This window comes from Mauremys reevesii, linkage group 4 (assembly GCF_016161935.1).
Source record: "Mauremys reevesii isolate NIE-2019 linkage group 4, ASM1616193v1, whole genome shotgun sequence".
NCBI classification, from domain to species: Eukaryota; Metazoa; Chordata; order Testudines; family Geoemydidae; genus Mauremys; species Mauremys reevesii.
In genome coordinates this window covers 111,459,514-111,484,942 of record NC_052626.1, presented here as the reverse complement: position 1 = coordinate 111,484,942, position 25,429 = coordinate 111,459,514, and the positions used below count along the sequence as shown (strand labels likewise).

Below are 25,429 nucleotides of genomic sequence, written 5' to 3'. Positions count from 1 at the left end.
CTGCTTGGGGCGGCCAAAAAGGTAGAGCCGCCCCTGAACACCAGTGGCCAATACTAGATGTATCAGTGGAAGATGCAAGAAATCTGGGGTAAGAAACTAAGAGACTTGGCATAATTGATGCTTCATCCAGCCCTTATACTGGCTTATACTCCTGGATGCTCAGGCTCCCTTCCAGACATGTAACTTACACCCCACCTTCTACATTCCCTCTGAATGTGGACCGGTTTCTCTGGCTTTTGTACAGTATCTTTGCCAATCATCGCTGCAAAACTGTGACACTAGACACCACAGTCTAGCCTGTGTACCACTCACCGGTTAGCAGGTACTACTGCTGAGCTCCAATGACTCTGGGTTATTCTGTTTCAATTCTGGCTCCATTTAAAACAAAACATTGGCTAAAGAATCCTTTCCATACTATAGAAGCAGCAGCAAATGGGGGTCGTAATGGAAGTTCTGAGTCTGGAAAGGTCACTCATCCCTCCAAAGAGTTGTGTGTCCCATCTTCTCAGAATGTAGTAAATGGAGCTTCCATCTACCCTCTCTCTTACTTCTCCCTTCCTACCCATGGTCTGGTTTTAGATCTCACCCCTTCCGCACCCCCCACGCCCCAGCAAAGAAACCAGGCTGTTCCCAAGTTTTGGGAGATTGTTTCCACTTTCAAGAGATGGATGTTTCACATCTTCCTAGTAGACTCAAATTAGGGGGTAGAAGATCTCTCCAAGCCCCATCTGTTTTCATCACTTTTGCACATGGTTTTCCCAGCGTAAAGGGGATCATGTATGTCATTCCCATAGTGCTTAATTTGCTGCTTGCCCTTAAAGCCCAGTTCTTGTCTGCCTTCTACCACACGCAAGGAGAGATCAACCTTTGATGGAAAAGCACCAGGATTAAGGGCCTGAGCCAAAGCCCACTGAAGTCAATGGAAAAACTCCAATGGACATCAGTGCAGTTTGGATTGGGCCCTTAGTGCACTACTGAGGCCAGTTTAAGTTTATCAGACACTGTATTATGTCCAAAACAGTCTATCACCCTCTAGGGCAGGAATGCCCAAACTCTGTCTCATTGGCCTTATCTGCGTTGGCAAATGGCTGGGTACCTGGGGCTGCCCCGACTATACATAAAATGGAGCAGATTGAAACTGTCCCCTGTATGACTAAAAGATGAGATGGGACCCCAAGCCTTGTATGTTGCCTCCATGAGCTGCAAACGGCACTGTAGATCTCAGTGAGACATATTTGCCACTTGAGCTTCACTGTAGCTACTGGCTTGCATCTCAGACAAAGAAAAGGTTCTATAATGCCATGTGATCTACACTTTTCTATATCACACAGTCAGCTCACCTCCAGCTATGGGTCACTCCCGTCTTGTCTGTTTTTAAAGGTTGGGTGATAAGCATTAGGAACATAATGTATCTATTAGGCCATAAGCTCGGAGTTGCCTTCTTACATGTCTGCAAAGCGCCCAGCACAAGTTGGGGTACAATATTAATAATAAACCACAATAATTGATGAACTGAATCTTAGTACTATTCCCTTTCCTCTTCTCTACCACAACCCAATTAAAAAACATCAACATAAATAGAGCAGGGACTCAGGATGGGATGTAGAACACCTCTTCTTGGAAATGCTGGGACTATGGGAAAGTGGAGAGTCTCCTGGGGAGGAGCGTGGGAGAGGGAACACCGGCATTTACACTGATCAGAAGAAGCTGTAATCTATACACAGTTGTACAAGCCAAGTTATATTACACGAAAGCACATATTGAGTGCATGGAGTACCCATACTGGTCAAACTGGCACGGCTCCTTTGGAACAAGACTTTTGGCGTAGTTGTTGGTGCTGTAGTTACCCTATCTAGTGCTCTCTCTCTATATGTATAGATATGTATAGAATTTACTGCATGCATGTGTTTCAAAAGGAACTGTACAGTTGATTATATTTCTCTCCCCCAACCCTTTCTCAGTCTTCATTTTTTCCGGGCTAGGAACGCCACTCCCAGAATTATAGCAATAGCAGCCACCACCACGCCTCCAACAATGGCCAATGGCTTCACATTGTCGAAGACACTGCCTGAGGATTCCTCCGCGCCGTTTCCCTTGTGCTCAGAGTCAGGGGACTGGCCGGTGGCCTCTTGCACCTCCGGGGCTGCAGGGTTGGGTTTCAGATTGCTGTGGTTATTCAGTGCAGCGGCCTCGCTGGCTGCCTTCTTCGTTGTGGCCACAGGGGTGGGCTGCTCCTTGGAGGGGGTTTCCTTCTTGTCTGCATTCATAGCAGGCCCGGGGATGGGCTTCTCTGGCTTTCCAGAGCTGGCGGCCTTGGCATCAGGTTTGCTTCCGCTTCGGGTGCTTCCTTTAGATTCCATGCCTATGAGTGCTGTCGGAGGGGGCGTGACCTGACCTTCACAGGGCCAGCTCTCAGGATATTACTACTAGCTATATGTACCCACGTTGCTTTCACCTGGTGTAGGCAGGCTGATAGATCGACCTCAAATGGATCCCCTTGTAGCCGTCGTCCCAGCAACCTTCTCACTCAGCCAATATTTCACCAGGACATGATACAGAACCTGGAAGAACAAACAGAAAATGAGAGGTGAGTGAAGAGGATGCACAGAGTGCTAGATACAAGAGCCACTGAGAGCACGTTTTACAGTCAGAACCACTCTACTTGTAGGTTGCGGTGAAACTGTAGACAAGCTGTATAGATTGAGGCAGTGATTTCCTTTTATTTTATGGGGGCTTTGAAGGATTAGATTTTTATCAGTAGAGGTCAATAAACACCGATTTCACCACATACATACATACAGACCACAAAAATATTTCCATTGATAATAATCGAATTTTGCAGATAAGCAAAGGAAGAAAAATGCTTATTGTTTTCAAGGAGGAGGGAGAAAAATTGTTTTCAACCTCTGAGGATAGAAGCAATGGGCTTAAATTGCAGCAGGGGCAGCTTAGATTGGACTTTAGGAAAAACTTCCTGCTAGGGTGGTTAAGCACTGGAATAAATTGCCTACGGAGGTTGTGGAATCTCCACCACTGGAGGTTTTTAAGAGCACATTAGACAAACACCTGTCAGTGATGGTCTAGATAATAGTTAGTCCTGCCAGGAAAACAACAACCAACCAAAAAAAAACCCCTACATCCATGAGTAGGGCCCTACCAAATTCACCGTCCATTTTGGTCAATGTCACGGTCATAGGATTTTAAAAACAGTAAATTTAATGATTTCAGCTATTTAAATCTGAAATTTTTCAGTTTGTAATTATAGGGGTCCTGACCCAAAAAGGGTTGTGGAGGGGTTGTAAGTGTACTGTAGTGTGGGGGTTGCAGTACTTCTACCCTTACTTCTACACTGCTGTTGGCAGCAGCGCTACCTTTAGAGCTGGGCAGCTGGAGAGCGGCAGCTGCTGGCTGGGAGCCCAGCTCTGAAGGCAGAGCTGCCACCAGCAGCATCGCAGAAGTAAGGATGGTCTGGTATAGTATTACCACCCTTACTTCTGCGCTGCTGCCTGCAGAACTGGACCCTCATTCAGCAGCTGCCACTCTCCGGTTGCCCAGCTCTGAAGGCAGCAGAGCAGAATTAAGGGTGGCATGGTATGGTATTGCCACCCTTACTTCTGCGCTGCTGCTGGTGGGGTGCTGCCTTCAGAACTGGGCACCCGGCCAACAGCCGCCACTCTCCGGCCGCCGAGCTCTGAAGGCAGCACAGAGGTAAGGATGGCAATACCATGACCCCCTAAAATAACCTTGCGACCCCCTGCAACTCCCTTTTGGGTCAGGACCCCCAACTTGGGAAACGCTGGTCTCCCCCATGAAATCTGTATAGTACAGGGTAAAAAGCACACAACCAACCAGATTTCACGGTGGGAGACCACATTTCACGGTTGCTGATGTGTTTTTTACGGCCATGAATTTGGTGGAGTCCTACCCAGGAGGCATAAATGACAAGTGGACAGAGCACAAGACAGATCAACGGGGACTCAGGCTGGTGTTCCAGCTTCCATGTGATGGAAGGAACAGAGAAGCTGCTGCCAGCCAGCTCTGTGCCAGAGCTGCAGCAGGGGTGCTGGTGTCAGTGATGCATCTGAGAAATAATGAGTAAATAGGAGGCAGCCGTCAGACCTGAGCAGCCTTCTTCATTATCTCCCCGCTGACCTTCAGCGCTTCCAGGGTCCTGTGGAGAGCTCTCTGCCAGCTAAGTGAAATATGAGCTTATTAACACAGCCAGCTTAGAAGAGGAGGCTCACGTGGAAACCTCCGCAGCCAGGGGGCTTCATTTGTCGCACTTTTGTTCTGAGATGACCCACCGAGTTCAAAAATCTCATCAATGATGGTGTGTGGGAGGGTTAAAAACCCTCTAATTCTCCTGTTTATAAGGGGCTGCAGCAAGTGGTGATATTTCTGTGCAATGTGCTTCCCCCTCTCTGGGAAACATTTAGAATAATTAGCACTTTACACCCTCCCACAAAGTGAGGCTGGGTTGGAATAAAGCTACATAGAGGGGTGCAGGGACTGGGCTCACCAAAGGAAAATAAGCCAACTACTTGTCACGTGGTTTTAGGTAGAAACCTCCTATTCCACAGCTGTCCACTATGCGGTTTCTTGCGTGGTGGCCAACATTTTGCCCAACATGGAACCAGGCACCTCCCTGGGCGCCTGGGTCTCTGTAGCTTGAGTTCTATAACTGGCACACATTCTCAGTGGATCAGGTACGGAGTGGGAGGTGTAACACCAGCCGCTTACATGCTTCTTCCAGAGAGAAGCAGCTTCTGTGCAACCAAAGCCCACTGAGCTGCTCAAAACCCAGACAGCTCTCAACTTGGCCAACACCAGGGACTGAACCAGGGAGCTCCAGAGCTGAAAGCAGAAGTCTGCAGCTTGAGCTAAAAAGCAAACTTCCCAAGCTGAAGGCTGTAATAGACCCATATCCTCTGTGGGTCAGGCACGGAGGGGGACACAATATACACTGACCAGTGGGGTCAAACTTTCACCGACCTCTGAAGTATTTGGTACTGGCCACTGTCAGAGACATATGAATATAGGAATTGCCATACTGGTGCTCCATCTAAACCCAGTATCCTGTTTCTGATAATGGCAAGTACCAGCTACTTCAGAGGAAGGTGCAAGAGACCCTAAAATGGCCAATAATAGAATATTGCATCTGACCAAGTGGGTATTCACCCACGAAAGCTTATGCTCCAATATGACTGTTAGTCTATAAGGTGCCACAGAACTCTTTGTTGCTTTTTAATAATAGAATAAACTGTCCATAAAAGAAATTTCTTCCTTTCCCCCTAAATTAAAGGTTGGTTTATGCCCTAGAACATGAGGGCCTGTATCCCTTCTATTTCCCCCCTTTTTTTCATAATCCTTACTCTGGATATTCTTGTTATCTGTATACATTTTTGAATCCTGCTATGCTCATGGGCTCAATGATGTCCTGTGGCAATGAGTTCCACAGACTAATTCTGCATTGTGGGAAAAAAAAAGTATTTCCTTTTATCATTTGCTGCCTTTTTAGTTTCACCAAATGCCCAAGATGCCAGTCTAGATGGACCACTGCTCTGGGCCTGCAATTCCTGTGTTCTTATAGCGGGCTGAATCAACCCCATAAAAACTTTTGGGCCATTTAAGGTCTGGATCTGAATGCAAATTCTGAGGTCTGAGTCCATCTCTAACCATAGTACAAGCAAAAAAAATGAATAAAAATAAAGGATGGAGGTAGCTAAAAATACAACACCAAGAACGTAACATCAACACAAGTGCCATTTCTGAAGTGAATTCAATTCACTATGAAAGGTGCCAGAGTGACGGCCCTGGAGTCGGACATTTGTTTTTCCAAGGAATACGTACAGCACAGGCTGCAGCAATGTAACCTTCCCCCAGCCTGCCCTGCCTCAGCTCTGATCTAGAAGGGCCACTTGTGTGGTCAGCACAGCTGGTGTGTATGTAATGCAGGCTTCATGCAAATTCAGTCGTGAGGCCCTGCTAAGGCTCTTAGCCATGCTGTGGACACCCGGCCTACAGGAACCAGAGTGAAACCTCCAAACTCGCTTCATATAAAGTCAACAAACAGCCATGAGATGGTACAATTGTTGGCCACGGCCAATCTTGCTTGTTTCCACACTGGTAGTGACAGAGACGTGAAAGGCTCCATATGCCGCTGCCAGTCTTCACAGCCATTCTGGCCACGTTCAGAATAATTGGTCATCTTCTATTAATTTCCCAACCCACTCTAGTCCCAGGCTCCTTAAATAAGGAATAAAACACAATAATCTTTCAGTGTAGATCAAATCCAGCTACCAAACTGGAGTAACAGGTATATATGGGCCAGATCCCCACCTGGTGTCAATTGGCACAGTTCCTCTAACCATAATTGATCTACACAGATTGACATTGTCAGAGGATCTAGCCCACAATATTAAATGTTGCTCCAGACACAAAATGAGCAAATGATAATCACTTGTACTATTGAAAATATAAAAGTTAAGATTTCCACTCCGAACTCAAAAGGCCAGAACCACTCACCTGGTGCACCCTGCCGGAGGTGGATTGGAAAACCAAGATCTCAAAGCCTTGCAAATGTTTTTGCAGAACAGAATTGTGTTGAAGTGACTAATTTGGATTGAAAAGCTCAGTTTTTCAGTTTGGGTCTCTCTCTCTCTCTCCCTGTGACCAGAGAGCCCTGGAATTCAGGAACCTCTGGTCAAAAACAATGCTGAAATCTGTACGTTTCCATGACACATTTTGGCTTTGACAGAACAGCATATTTCAACAAAAAGACACTCAGTTAGAAATGTTCTAACCAGCTGCACTCATGACAAAGAGAGAAAACTTCTCTCCTGCTGGAAAACCAGACCATGCAGAATGACTAGTGCCAAGGGACATGGCTATGTGATGGTTTCAGTCACCACAGTCATTCTCACTAGAGCCGTTGGGAATCTCTCCACTCTTGAATTTTAACAAAGAAGAGGGTCGTTCATTTGACAGTGTTTGAAAAGTATCATGAGGCTGACTGGACTGGGACTCGGGAGAGCTGGATTCAGTCCCCAGCTCTGCCCCTGATTCCCTGTGTGACCTGGGGTAAATCACTTAATCTCCGTGCCTCAGTGCCCCGTCCATCCTGTCTCCCACCCTTTGTCTGTCTGCTCTATGTAGACTGTAATCTCTTTGGGGTAGTGTCCGAGTCTCACTAGGGCCTAGTACAATGGGCCCCCGACCTCAGCTGGACCCTGGAGGCGTTAGTGTAATATAAATAATACGAATAAAATATTCATTCCTGTTGCCCTCTCCTTGACTAATGCCACCTGCAGATGTTTTTCACTCTGTCTACACAACGTGCTAGAAGGCCCACATCACAGAACTGCCCTGTGTCATTTCAGACCTTGGTCTCAGCTGGATGAGTGGAGCAGCCAGGAGATTGAAATGCCCTTTATCCCTGAAGAGAGCAGGCACCCCAGGTGATGGCTGCGGCAAAGCTGACAAGGTAGTTTGTAGAGGAGTCACTTGCGTATTCACTTACAGGCACCTGCACTGCCCTTCTGTCTCCCAGCCCAGAACACCAGCCCTCAAGGGTGCTGAAGAGCCGTGCTCCTCTCTCACCAGCAAAGAATTTAACTCCCCTTTTTTTAATGCTCTCCAACCTTCTGGGTAGCAGGCTCCCTGCCATCCTTTGAGCTGGCTTAAACCCTCTCTGAATCCTTTCAACTAGCTCTCTCTCCTCCTTCTTTGTTCCCACTCCAGCAAAGCACTTCAGTGCCTGCTTCATTTTGAGCAACTGTGCTGTCCGGCTGAAGTCAATGGGCTTAACTTTAAGCAAGTACCTAAGAGAAAAACCTCGGGGCCTTTATCTCTTAAGCTTTCTTCTTTCTCTCTCTCTCTCTCTCTTTCTCTCTCTCCTAGATTGTTTCTCTCTAACTACCTGTTCCTCCATCTTCCTCTTTTTTCTTTATTCCTTATTATAGCCATTTGTTTCTCTCTCTCTCTCTGCTTCTCCGCCCATCCCTCCTCCTTCCAGCTCTGTGTCTCTCTCTGCCTCCTACACAGCTGACTGTGCTTGCAAACAGGTTGCACAAAACGCATAGGGTTCTCTCCTCATCACTTCTTTGTTTAACAACCAGTGCTGCTTCAAGGGAGCTGGCCTGCCAAGAAAGCAGCTTCCCAGCTCTTTCTTTGGGAAAAGGGTCTGCAAAGAGGGAGATGAGATTATAACACTGATGACAAAGAAAAAAGAAACCCCTTCCAAATTTCTGCCTCCCTGGAAAGTCTTCAGCATCAGTCCTTGATGCTGCAGCTTCTCCAAGGTCAATGCAGTATGAGCCATGCAGTGCTACTGAAGTAACTGCCAATCCCAGCCAATAGAATAGGGCCAGTATCTCCCCGGCACCCCACTTGCTCACAGAATTACATCTCAGCCCCCAGAGGATTAGAAACTAAATCTATTCCTGCATCCCCTGCCTACGCAGACGAAAGATCCATCCATCCTGCACCAAACAGAATGGATGAGTCACCGTTAGCTTTACTGTAATGTGCCAGAATTATAAAAGGCCTGTTTCTCACCCCTCCACCCCCAAGCCTTGCTGATTTTAGGTTAGAAATAAAGGCAGGCGTAATTGCAGAGCGGAGTAGACACTGCAATACAGGCTCATGTGGGGATCTCTTTTCCAGTGTGCTGATGGGGCTGAGTGAATGGAGTACAAGTTGTGTGGACTCCCTGGTAGTACATTGCTAAATGCATGGATTTTGTTTCCATTCTTGCTATAGTCATGGCATGCAGACAGAGAAATTGGATAAACATAAAATACGCTTGCAGGTAGGTTGCAACGTAACTTACTTCAGGGGTGGCCAACCTGTGGCTCCAGAGCCACATGCGGTTCTTCAGAAGTTAATATGCAGCTCCTTGTATTGGCACCAACTCCGGGGCTGGAGCTACAGGCGCCAACTTTCCAATGTGCCAAGGGGTCCTCACTGCTCAACCCCTGGCTCTGCCACAGGCCCAGCCCCCACTCCACCCCTTCCCACCTCCTCCCCTGAGCCTGCCGTGCCCTCGTTCCTCCCCCTCTCCCCTACAGCCTCCTGCACGCCATGAAACAGCTGATCAGGAGGTGCAGGGAGAGAGGGGGAGGTGCTGATTGGCAGGGCTGTCGGTGGGTGGGAGGTGCTGTGAGCAGAGATCTGATGGGGGCTGCTGACGTATTACTGTGGCTCTTTGGCAATGTACACTGGTAAATTCTGGCTCCTTCTCAGGCTCAGGTTGGCCACCCCTGCACTACTATATTTCTTAGGTTATGTCTACACTATAGCTGCTACAGCGGCACAGCTACAGAAATGTTGTGTAGATGCTTCCTACCTTGTTGGAAGGGATTTTTCTGTTGATATAGTTGATCCACCTCTCTGAGAGGCTGCAGCTAGGTCAATGGAAGAATCCTTCCATCAATCCAGCCACGTCTACACCAGGGCTTAGGTCATTCTAATGGTGCTCAGGGCACAACATATTTCACAGTCCTGAGTGGTATAGTTAGGTTGATTTAATTAGGTGTAGACCAGGCCTTAGAATTCAGAACAACACACAAGAACACTAAAACAGAGAGAGACAAAGCCGGCTGCTGACTAACCACTTCTAGGCCCAGATCACACGCTTCCCTCCTGAACCTGAAAATGATCACCTACAATTTTCAATACACCACAATTCCATATAGCCCCAACTTCCATATTGGGGTAGGCCATGGTGTCACATTAACATGGGAGAGTAGGGACATTGCACTGAGCTAGTATTCATAACCTAATGGAATAATTAAAAATCATCCTCAGGTGCTGACTCAGATTATGCACCAGCACAAAGGAGTAAGAGCCCCCACCTGCTTACCTCCCTACTTGGGCTTCCCAGACCCCAAGTTCAGGCACATGGGAGTCAGAAGCTACTAAACCTTTTCCTCACACCGTGGAGCAGGTGGGCAAGGAATGAGTGGGGCCTTGGTGCTAAACCCCCATTCACTGGCCAGAATAGCTGAGTCAGCACCAAAGGAATATAGTGATTTCCTGCCCATATAGACCAGCAAAAAATCATGACCCCAGAGAGAGGAACCGGGGAGGAATTGTGCCTTAGAGGGGTGTCTCTGAGTCACAGTCCCTTGTGGCTTTTCCTGGGATGCTGCTTAGTGCTGCGTCTAAAGGCACAATCTAGTTCACTAGTATCATTAATAGAACAATAACCTTCATCCCAAAGAGTAGATCAGCTATGGCCCAACTCTGTATTGTGTAATGTATGGGTGCAATAGTTTGCCTGCACACTGCACAATCCAGGATCGGGGCCTGGGTACATACAGTATCTCTGAAACACAGCAGCCAACCAATGCACAGTGTGCTGCATAGCATTGGAAAAAGGAGGGAACCTGGGCTAAGCACAACAGGGCAAACCCCTACTCTTCCTATAAAGTCTCATAGGATCGTCAGTCTCCAGGCAGAGCAGGAAGGACCTCAGTTTTGCAAATCTTGCCCTAAAATCCCTATATTAAGATGCATGGAACTCAAGTTATCTTCCATAGAAGGATGAAATGCTAAATCTATGCTGCTAAGATCTGAACCTACAATTCCAGGTAATCCCAATATTTAACATCCAAGGGGAGCCTTCTTCAGCCAGCACCTTCACCCTTAGCTAAAGAAGACCTGAAGCAGGAAGTCTGAGCCTTAAAAGTGAAATTCAGCCCTGTGCAGAGATCCATGCACCACTTAAGCTTTGAAAATAGGGCTTAAGTGGCACCAAAATAACCCTTTCTTCCAACACTATGCAGCACCCTGTGCAGCAGTTGGCTGCACTACCAAGGCCTTGATCCCCTGTGGTGCAACATGGGGTGGACTGCTACACACATAGGCTATACACTGCGGGGTCAGGACCACCATAGTTTGGGATGAAGGGTGCTGTATAAGTGACTGATATTGTTTTGTTATTAATGCTACTAATGAGCTACATTGTGCCTTTAGGCGCAGCTGCGAGCAAGTGGCGTAGCCTTAAGAGACTCTGTGACGCAGAACCACACCTCAGAATTTCACCCAGAATGCTTAAATCAAGAATCTTTCCCCAAACCAATTACTCTCCACAGCATTGGGAATTCTCTGGCATGAGTGTGAGCTATACAAGGATTTATTTATCTGGATTTAGACACATTCTAGAAAAGCGCACTGCAGGTACCCTCAACATCACATAAAAATACCCCAGAATAACCATCAACAGTAACAGAAACATGGTCATGCCATTCAGCGTGACCCACAACCAACGGATAAGGCCACTTATCCACTCAACTCACCCGCCTTCCTCTCCAACGGTTTGTTGCCCTTACAGCCTGTTTGCAAATGCCTGGGAAAAAAGACACGTCCTGAAGATCATTGGGTTTGGCTTTTTCAGACAAAGGGGTGGCGGTGGAAGAAATTAGAGGAGTGCAGGGCTCCCCACGAAGAATGCCCAGCTAGTAGCCCCTTCTCATTCATGCCAATGCGGCTCCTGCCCTTAGCTGTGGGGGCATGTCAGGGAAAGGGGTGACCTCTCAGGGAAATAGGCAGATACATAATACTATGGCCCTAACGTTGAAGGTCTCCATGGAAGTTGTGAGCATTGACAACTCCCATTGAAATTGCTTATTTCTCATTGTTTGAAGTCAATGAGAGTTGATAGTGTCCAGCACTATTGGGCCATCTATATCTATGGCTTATGCTATCGCCTGACTACTGAGAACAGAGATTTATTCTCCTCACAATAGCTCGGTTACCAATATGTAGTTTTCAAAACAAGTAAGCCATCGCCACACGTCCTTCGCTCTTATACCAACTTAGGCTGAGTTTTTCAGTTGCCTAGGGGAATACGGATGCCCAATGTCAATTAATTTCAATAGCTTCCCAAATCCTGTAGCTGGCTTTGAAAATCAGTCGCCATCATTTAAATCAAAGCTAACCTTCTGTGACACGAAGGGCCACATTTTCAAATGGGCTGTTTCCATTCTGAGGATGCAATTTGCACACGAAAAAGTTGGCACCCAAAAATCCAAGTACTTGCTCCGCTTTGTAGGTGCAAGTCAGGGGACTTAAGGTGAAAGTATATAGATTTTGTTCCCACAACAGGGAGGTTGGGACTCATCCCCTTTGAAAAAGCACCCCAAAGAGAACAACTTCCTGCAAATATCAGGTCAGCTTTGCAAGGAAAGATAGGTTGCTCACGGGCTAAAAAGCAAAGCATGGTCTAGTTGTTAGGGAATGGGCCTGTAACTGGGGAAACCTATCCCTGCCACTGACTTCCTGTGTGACAGTCGGCAAATCACGTAACCTCTCTGTCTCGGTTTCCCCCATGTGAAAAATGAGAATACCACTACCTACCTCACTGAGGTTTGGCAAGGCTAACCCTGATGTGTATAGTATCAGAGGGGTAGCCATGTTAGTCTGGATCTGTAAAAGCAGCAAAGATCCTGTGGCACCTTATAGACTAAACAGAAGTATTGGAGCATGAGCTTTCGTGGGTGAATACCCACTTCGTCGGATGCATGTGATGTGTATAAAAGGCTTTAAGAACCTCTGATGGAAGATACCATAGTAGAAGTAGAAAAGCAGAGGGCTCCTAAGTGCTACACTTATACAAACAAATAGCAATCAGGATGAATGATTACCATCACCAAAGAGGTATTTTCTGAGGAGCCAACAGAAGACTGTAAACTATCTGTAGCATTTGATCAGTATAACTGCAGAAGGTGCTGTGGAATACAGCACACAAAACGTGGCCTTCCTCGCAACACTAGATTTCTCTAAAGTGATTTGAACCAAATGCTCTGCCAGGGGGCGATACCATTTCATTTTGCCATGTGAGGGGAGCAAGTAAACCTGGGCCAAATTTAGTTTGCAACTAAATCTGAAACTACCTGGGTTTGGTTTTGTAGCAACTAGGAGACTAAGCTCAGGTTGGCTGAAAGGGAGATAGAGGGTCACTGACCTTTCAGGCAAACCTGACCCAATTTCAAACTAACCAGGGGCAGAGTTAAGATTTCCAAGAGAAACCATGTGAATCTGGAAAGCGCATGTGACTGCTGAGAAACCAGCGTGGTCAAGGCTTCCACTGAGTTTTGCTTTGAGATTTTACAGTTTGATCAAAACTGAAGCTCATCCCAAAACTTGGGGATGTGAACCCAGCAAGTGGAGACCCCAGCAAACACTCCCATGATAACACCAAGCTTTACAAGCGCCAGGAACTAGAGATGTGGTTACACAAGGCTGCATCAAAAAGCTCCAGGGCCCTTCTGTGAGAAGACAGAGATTGATCATATCATGAGAAACCAAAGCAACAGGTGTTTTTCCAAGAATCTGCCTCCTTTTTCCTTCACTTTGTGACATTATTCCTTCCCTCCTGCAGACACCTTTGCTCATATGTCATTAGGGGTCAAATAGGTGGGGCAACAGCATAGGAGTCAGAACACCTGGGTTCTGGTCCCAACTCTGCCATGAATTCAGTGTGACTTTGGGCAAGTCACTTCATTTCTCTGTACCTCAGTTTCCCCCACTGCAAAATGGGGATGATGATGTGTACCCACATTTGTAAAAACAGTTTGAGAGCTACAGCTGACAGGTGCCAAGCATGTCATTATCAGTCAGCCATCTACACTGTTCGCCTCAGACTGCGAGCTGCCAACAGGAAAGGACAGATTTTGCAGGCGTGGTTCGTTGGGCATGCAAAAGCAATGAGATGACCAGGTGACCACTGAGGCTCTCTTGATGGTCAGCGACCTGAGGGCACATCCTCACTGAGGCAGGGTCCTCACCCGACAGTGCTGTGCTGGAGACAATGAGTTCTTTGAAGTGCTGCCCTTGGCCCAGCATCATCCCCTCAGTCCTGCTCCTGTCTGGGCCCTTGGAGAGCTAGGAGGGGTTAGTGTTTGCATCTGATCTAACGGTAACCCCAGGCTGGGTGTCATCTGCATCTTGCTGCCATTTCAGTGCATGCTGTTTCACAGTTTTCCCTAGTGTCTTCATCTTGCATTCATGTGCTCATCCCTTAGGGTTTTTAGGAGAGGATTGTGATCCCCCCAGCCCAGGCTTAGATGCCAAGTGTTCTTTCCACATGCCCTCCCTCAGCATCCTGGAAGCTATCCTTAGCACTGTGTGGTGCCCCTCCTGTTCCTTAAGACAACGTGAACATCAGTTACACAGAGAAGGGGGACAGACGGATCGCATTGCATTGGGGAGAAATGAGCAGCGTAATTGATTTGTGCGGAAGCTGAGCTCACGCAGCAGCTGTGCTCAGTGGAAAAAGAGAAGGCCTCGTTCCCCACCGTGTCCATTAACCTGTGTGCAAAACAAATAGACCTTTGCTCTGCCTATAGAAATAGGATTCCCTCACCTCAACCAGGCCTCAATAGTGATTCCTCTAGGAGGCTTTGTTTGCACTGGGGATTAGCCTTGGTTGTAATGATTAGTGATCAGCCGCACAGGTGCATGCCCCTAGCAGATCCAGAAAGCCACAATTTACACCGCATTGTAATTCACCTCTGCTGGCCATTGTGGCAAACCAGGGGTTTTCTGAGCTACACAAGGGGTTTGACTGATTCAGCTACACTAGTGGCTGGCGATGGATTGCTGAAATCGGAGTCATCCCCAGAATAGAGAAGGCCTGAATTTAATATGGCTGAAAAGGACCAAAGGCAAGTGAGGGCCTTACTCTGCTCTCATTGAAGTCAATGGGAAATTTGCCATTAGCTTCAATAGGGGTAGTTTGGGCCCTTGTTTTTTTCATCTTAGCCCATAGGTAACAGCTGAGAGGACTGAACAAAGGACAGGGCTCCAGGAGCAAACTCGTTCTAGCATAGACATCCATCACGGCCTTGGGAAAGTCACTTAAAATCTCTGTGCCTCAGAGAGGAAGGATGGTCCAGTGATTCAGGTACTAGCCTGCAACTGGAGAGACCCGGGTTCAGATCCCTGCTGTGCCATAGACGTCCTATGTGACTGTGGGGAAGACACTTAGTGGCTCTGTGGCTCAGGTCCCCATTTGCAAAAGGGGATTGGACACTTCCCTACCTCCCGGGGCTGTTGTGAGGATAAATACACTGAAGGTCAACAGGTGCTCAGATACTGCAGTGATGGGGGGCTAGAGAGAGAGCTATAAGCCAGAGTTACTAACCCTTACCTGTCTCAGAAGGGTATTTCTGAGGATTAAGCCATTAATGTTTGTGTGGCGATGTTGAGTTACTGTAAATATGATAAAAACTTCACATAAAGAGTTTGCGTTTAATGCATTGGCTAACGGCCCAACTTCCCCAAAGGAGGTTGCTTAAATCCCCACCTATTTTTAATGACCTCCTGTCCTATGGACAGTAAAAGCAATAAAGTGAAATGTAACATACGTCAGATGCCTCTGTTCACAGGCTCTTTCAAAGGCCTCAGCAGCAGATGTCTGTCCCGCACACACTTACACCTGCGTATTTGCCAGCCTTACCCGAGTTGGTTGGGCGAGTCTCACAATCAGCAGTACCAAGACAGGAGACACAGCAAACACTGCTGACCCAGTTTTCTCCGAGGAGCTCTTTATGGTTCCCTTTGCCAATCTGCCACTTGCCATACACCCCCTTCCTTGACATCTCAAGCGACTTCTTTGAATCTTGCCATGTTGAGTGTCGGATGTTAGCAATTGCTTTAATACGCGACAGCTGTTTCATGTCCTAGCCAAAGAGAGAGATTCACCAAAGAAACCTCCATGTCACAGTTGCACTAACACTAATGCTGCATTGGGACACTGACTCCAGACTCTCAAACGCTAAAAGGGACTTTATTTAGTATATAGTTGCCCCCATGAAATCCCAGCATCTTCCCCGGTGCCCCCACCATTCAGTGGATGTTATGGGTCCCCATGTAGTGGCTGGCCCACAGAGGTTACCACAGCTACCAGTCAGTGGAGTTTGTCCTATGTACTCAGGCTGGAGCAATTCATGCTTTTGGTCCTGGAGATCCTGAGTTCAGACCCCAATAACAACCTGCCACAGGAGATTTTACACTTGACTATTGTACAACCAGGTCCTTCTAAAGCAACTTCTCCATCAATGCGAAAGGTGAGTTGCTTAATCACACTAGAAATGTTCTGATTGTGCAAACCTAGTTTCCTTAAGTGTTCTGAATTAATAATCCCGGCTGCCTGGGAGGAGGTGGAGTTCCTACCCTGCTCCTAGTACAGTAAACACACCACATTCAAACTTACTGTCTTCCTTCCTGAGGTGCCTGTGTTGTTAACTATGATAACAATGAGCATTTTTACTTCCTGCCAGAGCTTAGTGGTTCCTAGGATGGCTTCCTGCGGGACTTTTCCCATCTCTGCCTCTTATTCCCTCTGCCTCAGGGAGTTACCAATGCTTTTATACCCTGGGTTGATGCACTGAGGATATTCAGTGACAGCGCAGGCTATTTGCCCTACCCTCACATCAGGCTGATTTCCATACCTGGCCCTCAGGCAGGGCCCTGGGAAGGGAAAGGGCTTGGGCCGTTACTTTCCTTTCTGCAGCCATTTCTGAGGGGAATTTTCCCCCGTCACAAGGAGTAGTGTACATGACTGTTGAGAGTCCATGGATTGGCAGCTGGGGAGACCTTTCAAGCCAACTCGACTCCTAGCATGTTATCTCTGAGCAGCTCAATTTCAGTCCACTGGAAGTCTATGGAGACTCATGCTGGTGATGCAGCACTTTCAAGACGCTTTCCCACCCACTTCATAATGCAGGCCCATTGAGAGCAGACCCGAGATCATTCGAACAGCATAGGTGCAGTAAGCACCCTCATTAGTTCAAGTCCAGCTTGTAAGTAGCTGGCCTTTTACAGCATGGGCATTCAAAGATACAAGCTCTCATCGCTGATGTGTGCTGTGTGCTGCTCCTGCAGATTGTCTCTGAAAACATCTGCTCAATGTATAACAAAAAAGCTAACAATGTTAGGAACCATTAGGAAAGAATAAATAAGAAAGTAAATATCATAATGCCACAATATAAATCCACGGTATGCCCACACCCTGAATACTGCATGCAGTTCTGTTCAACCCACCTCAAAAAGATACATTGGTATTGGAAAATGTTCAGAGAAGGGCAACAAAAATAATTAAGGGTCTGGAACAGCTTCCGTATGAGGAGAGATTAAAAGGACTGGGAGTCGGGACTGTTCAGCTTGGAAAAGAGATGACTAAGAGGGGATATGACAGAGGTCTATAAAATCATGACTGGTGTGGAGAAAATGAATAGGGAAGTTTTATTTACCCATTCACATAAACAGGGGTTCTCAAACTTTTGCACTGGTGACCCCTTTCACATAGCAAACCTCTGAGTGGGACCCCCCTTATAAATTAAAAATATATAAAAATGTGTTTAACACCATTATAAATGCTTGAGGAAAAGTGGGGTTTGGGATGGCGGGTGACAGCTCACAACCCCCCATGTAATAACCTCCCGACCCCCTGAGGGATCCCAACCACCAATTTGAGAACCCCTGACATAAAACAAGACCCAAGGGTCACTCAATGAAATTAATAGGCAGCACATTTAAAATAAAGAAAAGGAAGTACTCCTTCACACAACATGCAGTCAACCTGTGGAACTCATTGCCAGGGCATATTGCGAAGACCAAAAGTATAACCAGGTTCATAAAAGAACTAGATAAATCCATGGAGGACAGGTCCATCAATGGCTATTAGCCAAGATGGTCAGGGATGCAACCCCATGCTCTGGGTGTCCCTAAGCCTCTGACTGGGATGCCAGGATTGGATGACAGGGGATGGATCACTTGATAACTGCCGTTTTGTTTATTCCCTTTAAAGCATCTGGCATTGGCCACTGTCAGAAGACAGGATACTGGGCTACATGGACTGTTGTCTGACCCAGTATGGCCATTCTTATGTTCTCATGCATACTACAGCTTTAAATTTCAAGCACTCTCTCTGTAAATTGAGACAGCAGCCATTTTATTTTCAGAATGGCTACAGTCTGTACAGAAGAGGGACACACTATGCTCTCATGGAGATTTGACTTTTGTTCTTTTCTTGGTTTGGTGTTTGTGTGTGTGTGGTTTTGTTAATTCTAAAATATAGTTCCTTCCAACTGTCATGTTTAGGTGTTCTTTGTGTATAGAAAAACGGAATTCCACTTCCACCATCTTGTTATAACCTTGTGGCAAGAAGCAATAAAGAAGCTCTTAGTCTAGCTCTGCTAATTTGAGGAGGTGAAGACTCAGGGTGTCACTGTTTTAATACTCTGCCACTTGGGAGACTGGAACATGAAACACAAGCTGGCTATTTCCTATCATATCAGCAGTAAATAATCCCACCAGGTCTCCCAAGGACATGAAATGTATATTTGCTATGTGGCTAGTTATGCCAAAAAGCAGCCTCAGCTCAACTTTTTTTTTTTTTTCACATTTGTAGGAAAGAAAGTTACTATTACAAAACCTCAACCAACCCAATATTTTAGATTTCTATAGCACCATGCAAATCCTTAAGCACTTTCCAAATTCTACAGAAGTGACCCAATTCACTGCTGCCATATACCTTGGGTGGATATATAATGTGCAAGGTGGATGTAAAAATCCCCCAAAAGGTTTTCTATGCTTAAAAATGTCATTACTTTAAAATCTGCTATCCTGGGGCCTCTCACAAATAGAATCAATGTCTTCATTGCACCTTGGAAAGCTGGAAATCTCCCTTTATCCAGTGAGATAAATCTTTGGTTTCTAGACCTTCAGAGTCATGAGATATTAGACTTTAAACCTGCCCCTGGACCAGGACTGAATATTGCTCATCCTGAGCCTTGAAGCAATGTAATATTTTGAGAATTTGGAGGAAAGACGGAAACTGGTGCCCAGGTTGATTTGTTTTAAAATGGTGGCTGTCTTGGACAGTGCAGGGATCTGGAATGTTGGAAGTAATCCTGGAGGAGATGGATTAATGGGCAGAGTGCAGGTGAGGCAGTCAAAGGCACATGACCAAGAATATTTACTACGGGGATATCAACCCCAGAAATGTGGCATATTAACACCCCATGGATCCCTTCACCAGAGCTACTGCACTCCAGCCTACCACCATGCTACGCAGCAGTATGGGTGAGGAGGGGAAGGAAACTTTACCAGATCACACTGACTGATATGAAAACTGCAGTGAAGACCTTCATTGTCAAGGCAGAGATTGAACCTCTGTTTTTACCATCGCATCTTGAAGGCTTCACTCTCAGGGATCTCCATTTATTTACCTGGGACACTGGAGGAACTTGATGGTCTCTACTAGAATTTGCACCTCTGGTCACAGCCTGGGTAATGTAAACCTGAGGCTTAGACCATTGAGCCATCCCGACATCCTGACAGTATTCTCATCCCCCAGAGCTTTGCCTGTTACCTTATTACCTGGCAGTCTTCATTATGCACGGTGATTGCTCCTGCCTATTTAACAGACATACCCTCTTTACTTCTTGGTGACATCCGGCATTTCCCCAGCACTCCCCAGAGCCAGCCAGATGACGCTAGTCTCTGAGGCTTGCACTCCTGAAGAAAAATAGTGCGTATGTTTCTGAGGATGTGCTCTTGATTTCTGGGAGATCTGCAGGAAGGTATAATTGACAGAGGAGGATGGAGAAGCCACCAATGTCTTAAAGCCCATTAAGGAGTCATCCCATCAGCTTTCTTTTGCTATTGCACATTAGAGGCCATTTATGTTCTTTTAACCTTGATCTATTAAGTCAATGTCAATTGCAAAGTCTCCTTTATAGCCAATGATTCCCCTTTCCTGTTTTTAGCCTCATAACATGTTGTGTCCAACTCCGCTCAGTGTTTCCCTCAGTGTGGGAAGCTAGGTGCTCAGAAAGTTTCAGGAAAAGCTCACTTCTGCTCACCAGTGTCTATGTTCACTGCTTCGTAGTTTCCTTTGGCAGCTTCAGAAGGGAAGAACCAGCCTCTCATATAGTACGTGAGCCTGATGAGGGCAATCGCTCGAGATTTTCTGCTCAGTAATGGGTTTGCAGTGCTGATGCAATTGTAACCTACCAGCCAGAGTCAGTGTGTGTTACACATCCCCCTCAGCATTCAGTTCACAGAGCATATGAATGTGTTACAACTCCCTGCTACAGTATCTGGCTCTTTAGCTCTAGCTGTAAACTCTCCTGCTAGTTCTGGGAGGTCTCTGGTGCATAAGCCAAGACGGTGGGTGTCCATAGGTGCTGGAACTGGGGGTGCTGGTGCACCCCCTGGCTTGAAGTGGTTTACAGGGTTCAATGGCTCTCAGCACCCCCACTATATGAATTGTTCCCATGCCCTTGTGGGTGTCCCAAAAATTGGGATCCTGCTCCCTTTGAGATCAGTGGCAAAACTCAGCAAGGATGGGATTCAGTTCCTTTGTTGTGCATTATGATCTACATGTCAGGCTTGCAGCGTCACCTGTGCGCTACTTCACTGACTGATTTCATGAGATTCTTCCCGGGTGCTCAGCCCTGAATGGCGAACTGTCATTTCCAGGGGATCGACAACACTTTATCCCCCTTCCTGAAGCCCTTCCTAGCCCTCAAGTCTGCTTCTTGCTTGTGAATCAGCAGACTCGTCTCCCTCTCAAGTACAGTGAATCACAGACCAAAGGGGAAGGACAATCTCGGACACTGCAAAATAAAATAAATAATAATAATAAATACAAAATGCCTCTGACAGCTCTGTTTAGCTTATTAATGTTCCTAATAACTAGTCCCTTCTGTTCTCCCTTAATTGAGTTCTGGACTATATAATGTCCTATCTGTGTCATCAGCAATTCCCCTATTAGCTGTGCTGTGGCAGACAAAAAGATTGGATGAGCGATTTTCAATGGACAAAACAAGATCCCAAATTTTACACTCTGTGGATTACAGACACAGGCCTAAATCCATCACTCTACATTTGAAATAAATGAATCCACTGCGGATACGGATTCAGACTGAGGCTAGGACTGGTAGCTGAGAAGAGCACACATCCCCCGGGGCAATGCCCACCTGTGATTTACCAAGCTAAGCAACAAAAGATTTGCACTCTCTCTCTCTGACACTGTGCTAATGCCAATAAAGGATCTACTGAAGAGCATGTGACCAGCCTCCATTGCCTCATCACTGTATGTTAATTGTAACCCACACAATAAACATTTGTCTATAAAATATCCCCGCTCCTGGCTGCAATGATTTTCCCGACTCCCAGGCAGAGGCTTGACCAAACAGAATAGATACCATTGTGACAGAGCGCTAGCCGAACTGTGGCCCTGGCAGCCATCCAGAGGAGTGCGTGGTAATAAAGGAACAAGACTCCCAAAGAATGTGCAGGTCTATGAGAGCATGGGACTGTCCTTGGCACATCTCTACCATGCAACACGGTTAAAAGATTAATCGTATTGGGAGCCTGGCCCATGCCCCTCACCCAGAAAAGAAAACAATGAAGGTCAAAACCATGAAGGTCAAACTTCTAGATGGTGAATAGTGAGGAGCACCAAACAGACTGAGTCATCTCAATCCCTCTTCTGTCTCCTTATGCCATCCCTACACCAACCCCTCCTTCAGAGGGAAATGCCATGGGCAGATCCAGGCTCTTGCCCCCTGCTACCTCCATGCAGGAGAAGTTTGCCCAGGATGGCATTGATTCATGGATAATAACTGTCCCCTACCTACCTCCGGGCTCCATCAGAATCAGGATCACATGGATATGCACACACAGCTTAATTAGGAGCAAAGAGACCAAATCAACAGGCATTTTCACACTTCTATTGTGAGGATACACAGACAAAAAGAGGAAGCAAAAGCATCTGAATAGATAGAAACCTCTCTCCTAAAACACTCCAGAAACTGTACATTAGGAATCAGATGGTAAGAATAATATGTCTTTAAAGGGAGTGACATTTCCCTACAATGATCAATATATCGGTGCCTCTTTGCAGCCAACAGGCTAGGTGATTCCAACTTTGTCTGTGTCCTTGCTACGTCCTCCTCATTTGTTATAACCTGCTACGACAGCTTAAAGGAAGCTATATTGTAGCTAGCATCTGTAGTCCATCTCCTTTTCTTTGGCAGACTCTGACACATAGCTGTTTCTAGCACAACGGGGCGGGGTGGGGGGGGATCCAAACGATTTTTTTCCCCCAAAATGTCAATAGCAACTAATTGGGTTGATGGGAATTTCAAAGTGTATTTGTTTGTTTAGCATCCTACCTGCAGGATTAATGACTAATTAAACAGAGAAATGAAACCGTCAATGCAGAATGCAAATGAGAATGAACAAGATAATCCATTCAAGACAAAAAAAAATGTACAGCTAGAATCCAAAACAAAGGCTGGCAATTGGTTTTTAAAAGGCCCCATTTCCTTTTTTTCCCCCCTATTGAAGAGATTTTAGCTGATGTACAGTTTAAAAAAGAAATGGATTTCCTAATCTAGCCATCTGTGTTTTTATTTCGTTAAACCCAGGTCTGTATTTTCAGCATGCTGCTGCCGCTCTCCCTTTCTAATCTGGTTTTAGGACAAATGCTAAACGTTCCCCCACCCCAGAAATCACAGCGGAAATTCTCGGGAGCATCCACAGCAATAATTATGCAATAGTGGTACCTCCTGCAAACCAAGCAAGCGAAGAAAATCAAGTGACACAGAGCCATTCAGTTTGTCCATCTGGATTTTAGGCACATGCAGCGCTCACACTTGTGTGACTATCTCCCTTCGCTATCTGACCTTCAGGGAGCAAAGCATGACATAGGAGAGCGGGGTTGGGAACGGAAGGCATTCAAAGAGAGCTCTCCTCTGCATTTCACTGTTGTTTTGGCCAGACTGCCCTGCCTGTGTGGGTAGAGACAAATGCATCAATAGAGACAATTACTGGCAGTCCAAACACATTTGGCATGGCAGTCCCATGACCTCCCTCACACAGAGAGCTGCAGAAATGAGCACACACACCTTTAACAGGCAGATCCAGATCTCTCTTTATATATTCACCTGCATGCAAGCACTATCTCCCCCCCCCTCACACACACACTGCCTTCCACAGACTCAGGCCTGTGTGCTCTTCTCTCCCTCCTTGGGTCTGGCATGTATGGAAGGGTAGGTAAGAAAAGCAGCAGCCCCTACCTTCTCTCCCCAGACTGTTGTTCGTACAAGTCACACCTTGAAAGCTGGATGTTCTGCAGAGAGGAGGGAGGGAGGGAGGACGGAAGAGGGGGAAAAAAAAAAGCAACTTGGGAGTTTCCCACAATGCATCGTTGCAGTCTGCATGAAGCTGAGGAGATGAGATGGGAGGGAGAGTGGGCGGACCAATCAGAAGAGAGGGGCCAGGATGCTGGAGGAAGAAGAGATGCTGAGGACTGGCCAAGAGGGGGAAAATGGGGAGATTAAGAGTGGGTCATCTCAGTCTCCTGGGTCCTTATTACTCCCCCAGAAATGTGGAATCTGGGTCACTGCCCCAGGAATCCTTTTCTCTCCCAGACCAGCGGATTGCTCACAGCCAGGACTGGCTCTGTGGCTAGGGGCTCTCCCCACAGCACAGCGCTGAACTCCTGCCTGCCATGAGGAGCAGCAGCTGCTGCATTGTCTCTCTCTGTTTGGAATCCCGAGCATGCTTGCAGCAAACTGGATTCCTCGTGGTGAAGGGTGGTGGTGGAGGGTACGTGGGGAGTGTTATTCTCTATTGCTCAATAAAACAAGACCCCTCATGGTGACTGTGTGTGAGAGAGAAGGGGAAAGAGAGGGTTTTAATCCAGATCATCAAAGCTGGATCCCCCGCACCAAAGAAATGGATTCCCAAGCATATATGCATGCTGGGGGCAGGGGATGCATTGCAATATGGATTGTCATATAAAACTGGATTCCTAAGGGACAGTGTGTGGAGGGAGGGAGTATCAAGGGAAGAAAGATTGCTAAGGGGATGGCTGTGTGGGTAGAAATCCATTTGTTAAGGAAGGATGGATCAAAGCTCACCAAATGTGTGTGCGAGTAACCCCGCACTGCACGTCTATGCAGGTGCATATGTTTTTGTTTACTCCGTGGAAGGAAGAAGAAATCACATGGGATTGCTGTGCACTCTTTATGCTGGATTTATTCTGTGTCCAGATCCTTTATCCTGCTCACTCACTCTCATCCCCTTCACCCAAAGAGCCTGACCCACGTGCAGCAATACACGTTTTGAAGGGTAGAGCCCGCCCCCACCTTCCTGACAAAAGCAGAGAAAGTCCCGAACAAACCAATTCCAGGTTTTCCCCAAGACGCTCTGCTGAGCATTTTGCCAGCCATTTCCTAGACCTCCAGCCAGGCCCACTGGATTCAGTCGGGCTGCTAGTTCTTTACCCTGACAATTGATTCTCAGTCTGTTAATTTAAAAAAGCTCCCGGGGCCCTGGCGGGGACACTGTGGTTGTTTGCTTTAAATAAGCATAAAACTGTGAGCATGGGATTCCTGCTGTGATGTGATGGCATGGAGCACAGTGGGAGTCGTAACGAGCTGGGCCAACATTTCAATGGGAACCACAAGTGCTCATCATATTGGACTGTCAGCTCACCGTGTGAGACACGTACATACAGATTTAGTCAATTAACTACAGGCAGCCCAACTGGAAAATGTGGGCCTTGCTGTATTCCAACCAAATAATGCACAGAACTGGCCCCTCCCAGCAGCTGGGAAATGGAAACTGCTGCTTACTGGTTCTATTTGGCTTCCTTGTTCACTGCTGTCACCCTTTCTCAGCCAATAGGGGAACTCCGGCAGGAATAGTGCCTGCCATCTCAGAGAAGCATAGGGGAACATTTCCTTCTTTTTCCAAAGTGCTCACCCTCAAAATGGACAAAACTCATCCCATGCATAAACACCATTCAAATCAACAGTCATAAAACAGAACCATCACTTTAAAGTCTTACGTTAACGCCGCATGGTTTCCGGCAGCTCCAGGGGCAACTGAGACTATTTCAAACTTTATTTTTAAGTTCATGCTATTTTCTCCTCTTATACAGGGCAGCTGAGTAGCAGAACAAGGAAAAGTGTCACGAGATGGCGCACAAAGAGTGAACGAGGTGAACCAGATCCTCAGTTCGGTAATGCTAAAGCAGCATTGCTCCATTGACTTCAATATAAAGCATCACCTCCTGCAGTATATTTTACTGACCATACAAATCCACATAAATGAAATCTACTAGAAACATATAAAACATCAATGGCTTGAAAGTGGAACCCCAGCCCTCACTGAGGAGAATGTGTTTGCTGAATCTACGCTGTATCGTGCTGGATTCCCATACTCCATTCCTACACTTGGGCCACGCACAGGAGTGGAGAGATGGATGAAGCTACATTTAAGCCATCTTTGTACCCACTGTATTCTAGCGCCTGCCTGGCTCCCTGGGTAAGTCAGAGCAGCCCCAGCCCTGGCATGCAGGAAGCAGAGATTAGCTGTAGTGCAGTGCACTCTGGCCATG

The 25,429-nt window shown here is 46.7% G+C and overlaps 2 protein-coding genes across 2 annotated transcripts in view; both read right to left on the bottom strand.

Annotated features, from left to right (window-relative positions):
• On the bottom strand, nt 1–2,404 carry CEND1 (cell cycle exit and neuronal differentiation 1). Its single transcript, XM_039533472.1, has one exon. The coding sequence runs from the start codon at nt 2,358–2,360 to the stop codon at nt 1,965–1,967; it is 396 nt and encodes a 131-aa protein (XP_039389406.1). The 5' UTR covers nt 2,361–2,404; the 3' UTR covers nt 1–1,964.
• Nucleotides 2,405–2,429: 25 nt separating this feature from the next.
• SLC25A22 (solute carrier family 25 member 22) overlaps nt 2,430–25,429 on the bottom strand; it is a 118,618-nt gene continuing 95,618 nt past the window's right edge. The window contains exon 11 of the transcript XR_005597352.1: nt 2,430–2,561. The gene's annotated coding sequence lies outside the window, so the exon portion shown is untranslated. The remainder of the gene's footprint in view (nt 2,562–25,429) is intronic.

What these genes read in the sequence shown, in the direction of transcription:
- CEND1 (XM_039533472.1), bottom strand. Translation starts at nt 2,360, where the DNA reads ATGGAATCTAAAGGAAGCACCCGAAGCGGAAGCAAACCTGATGCCAAG.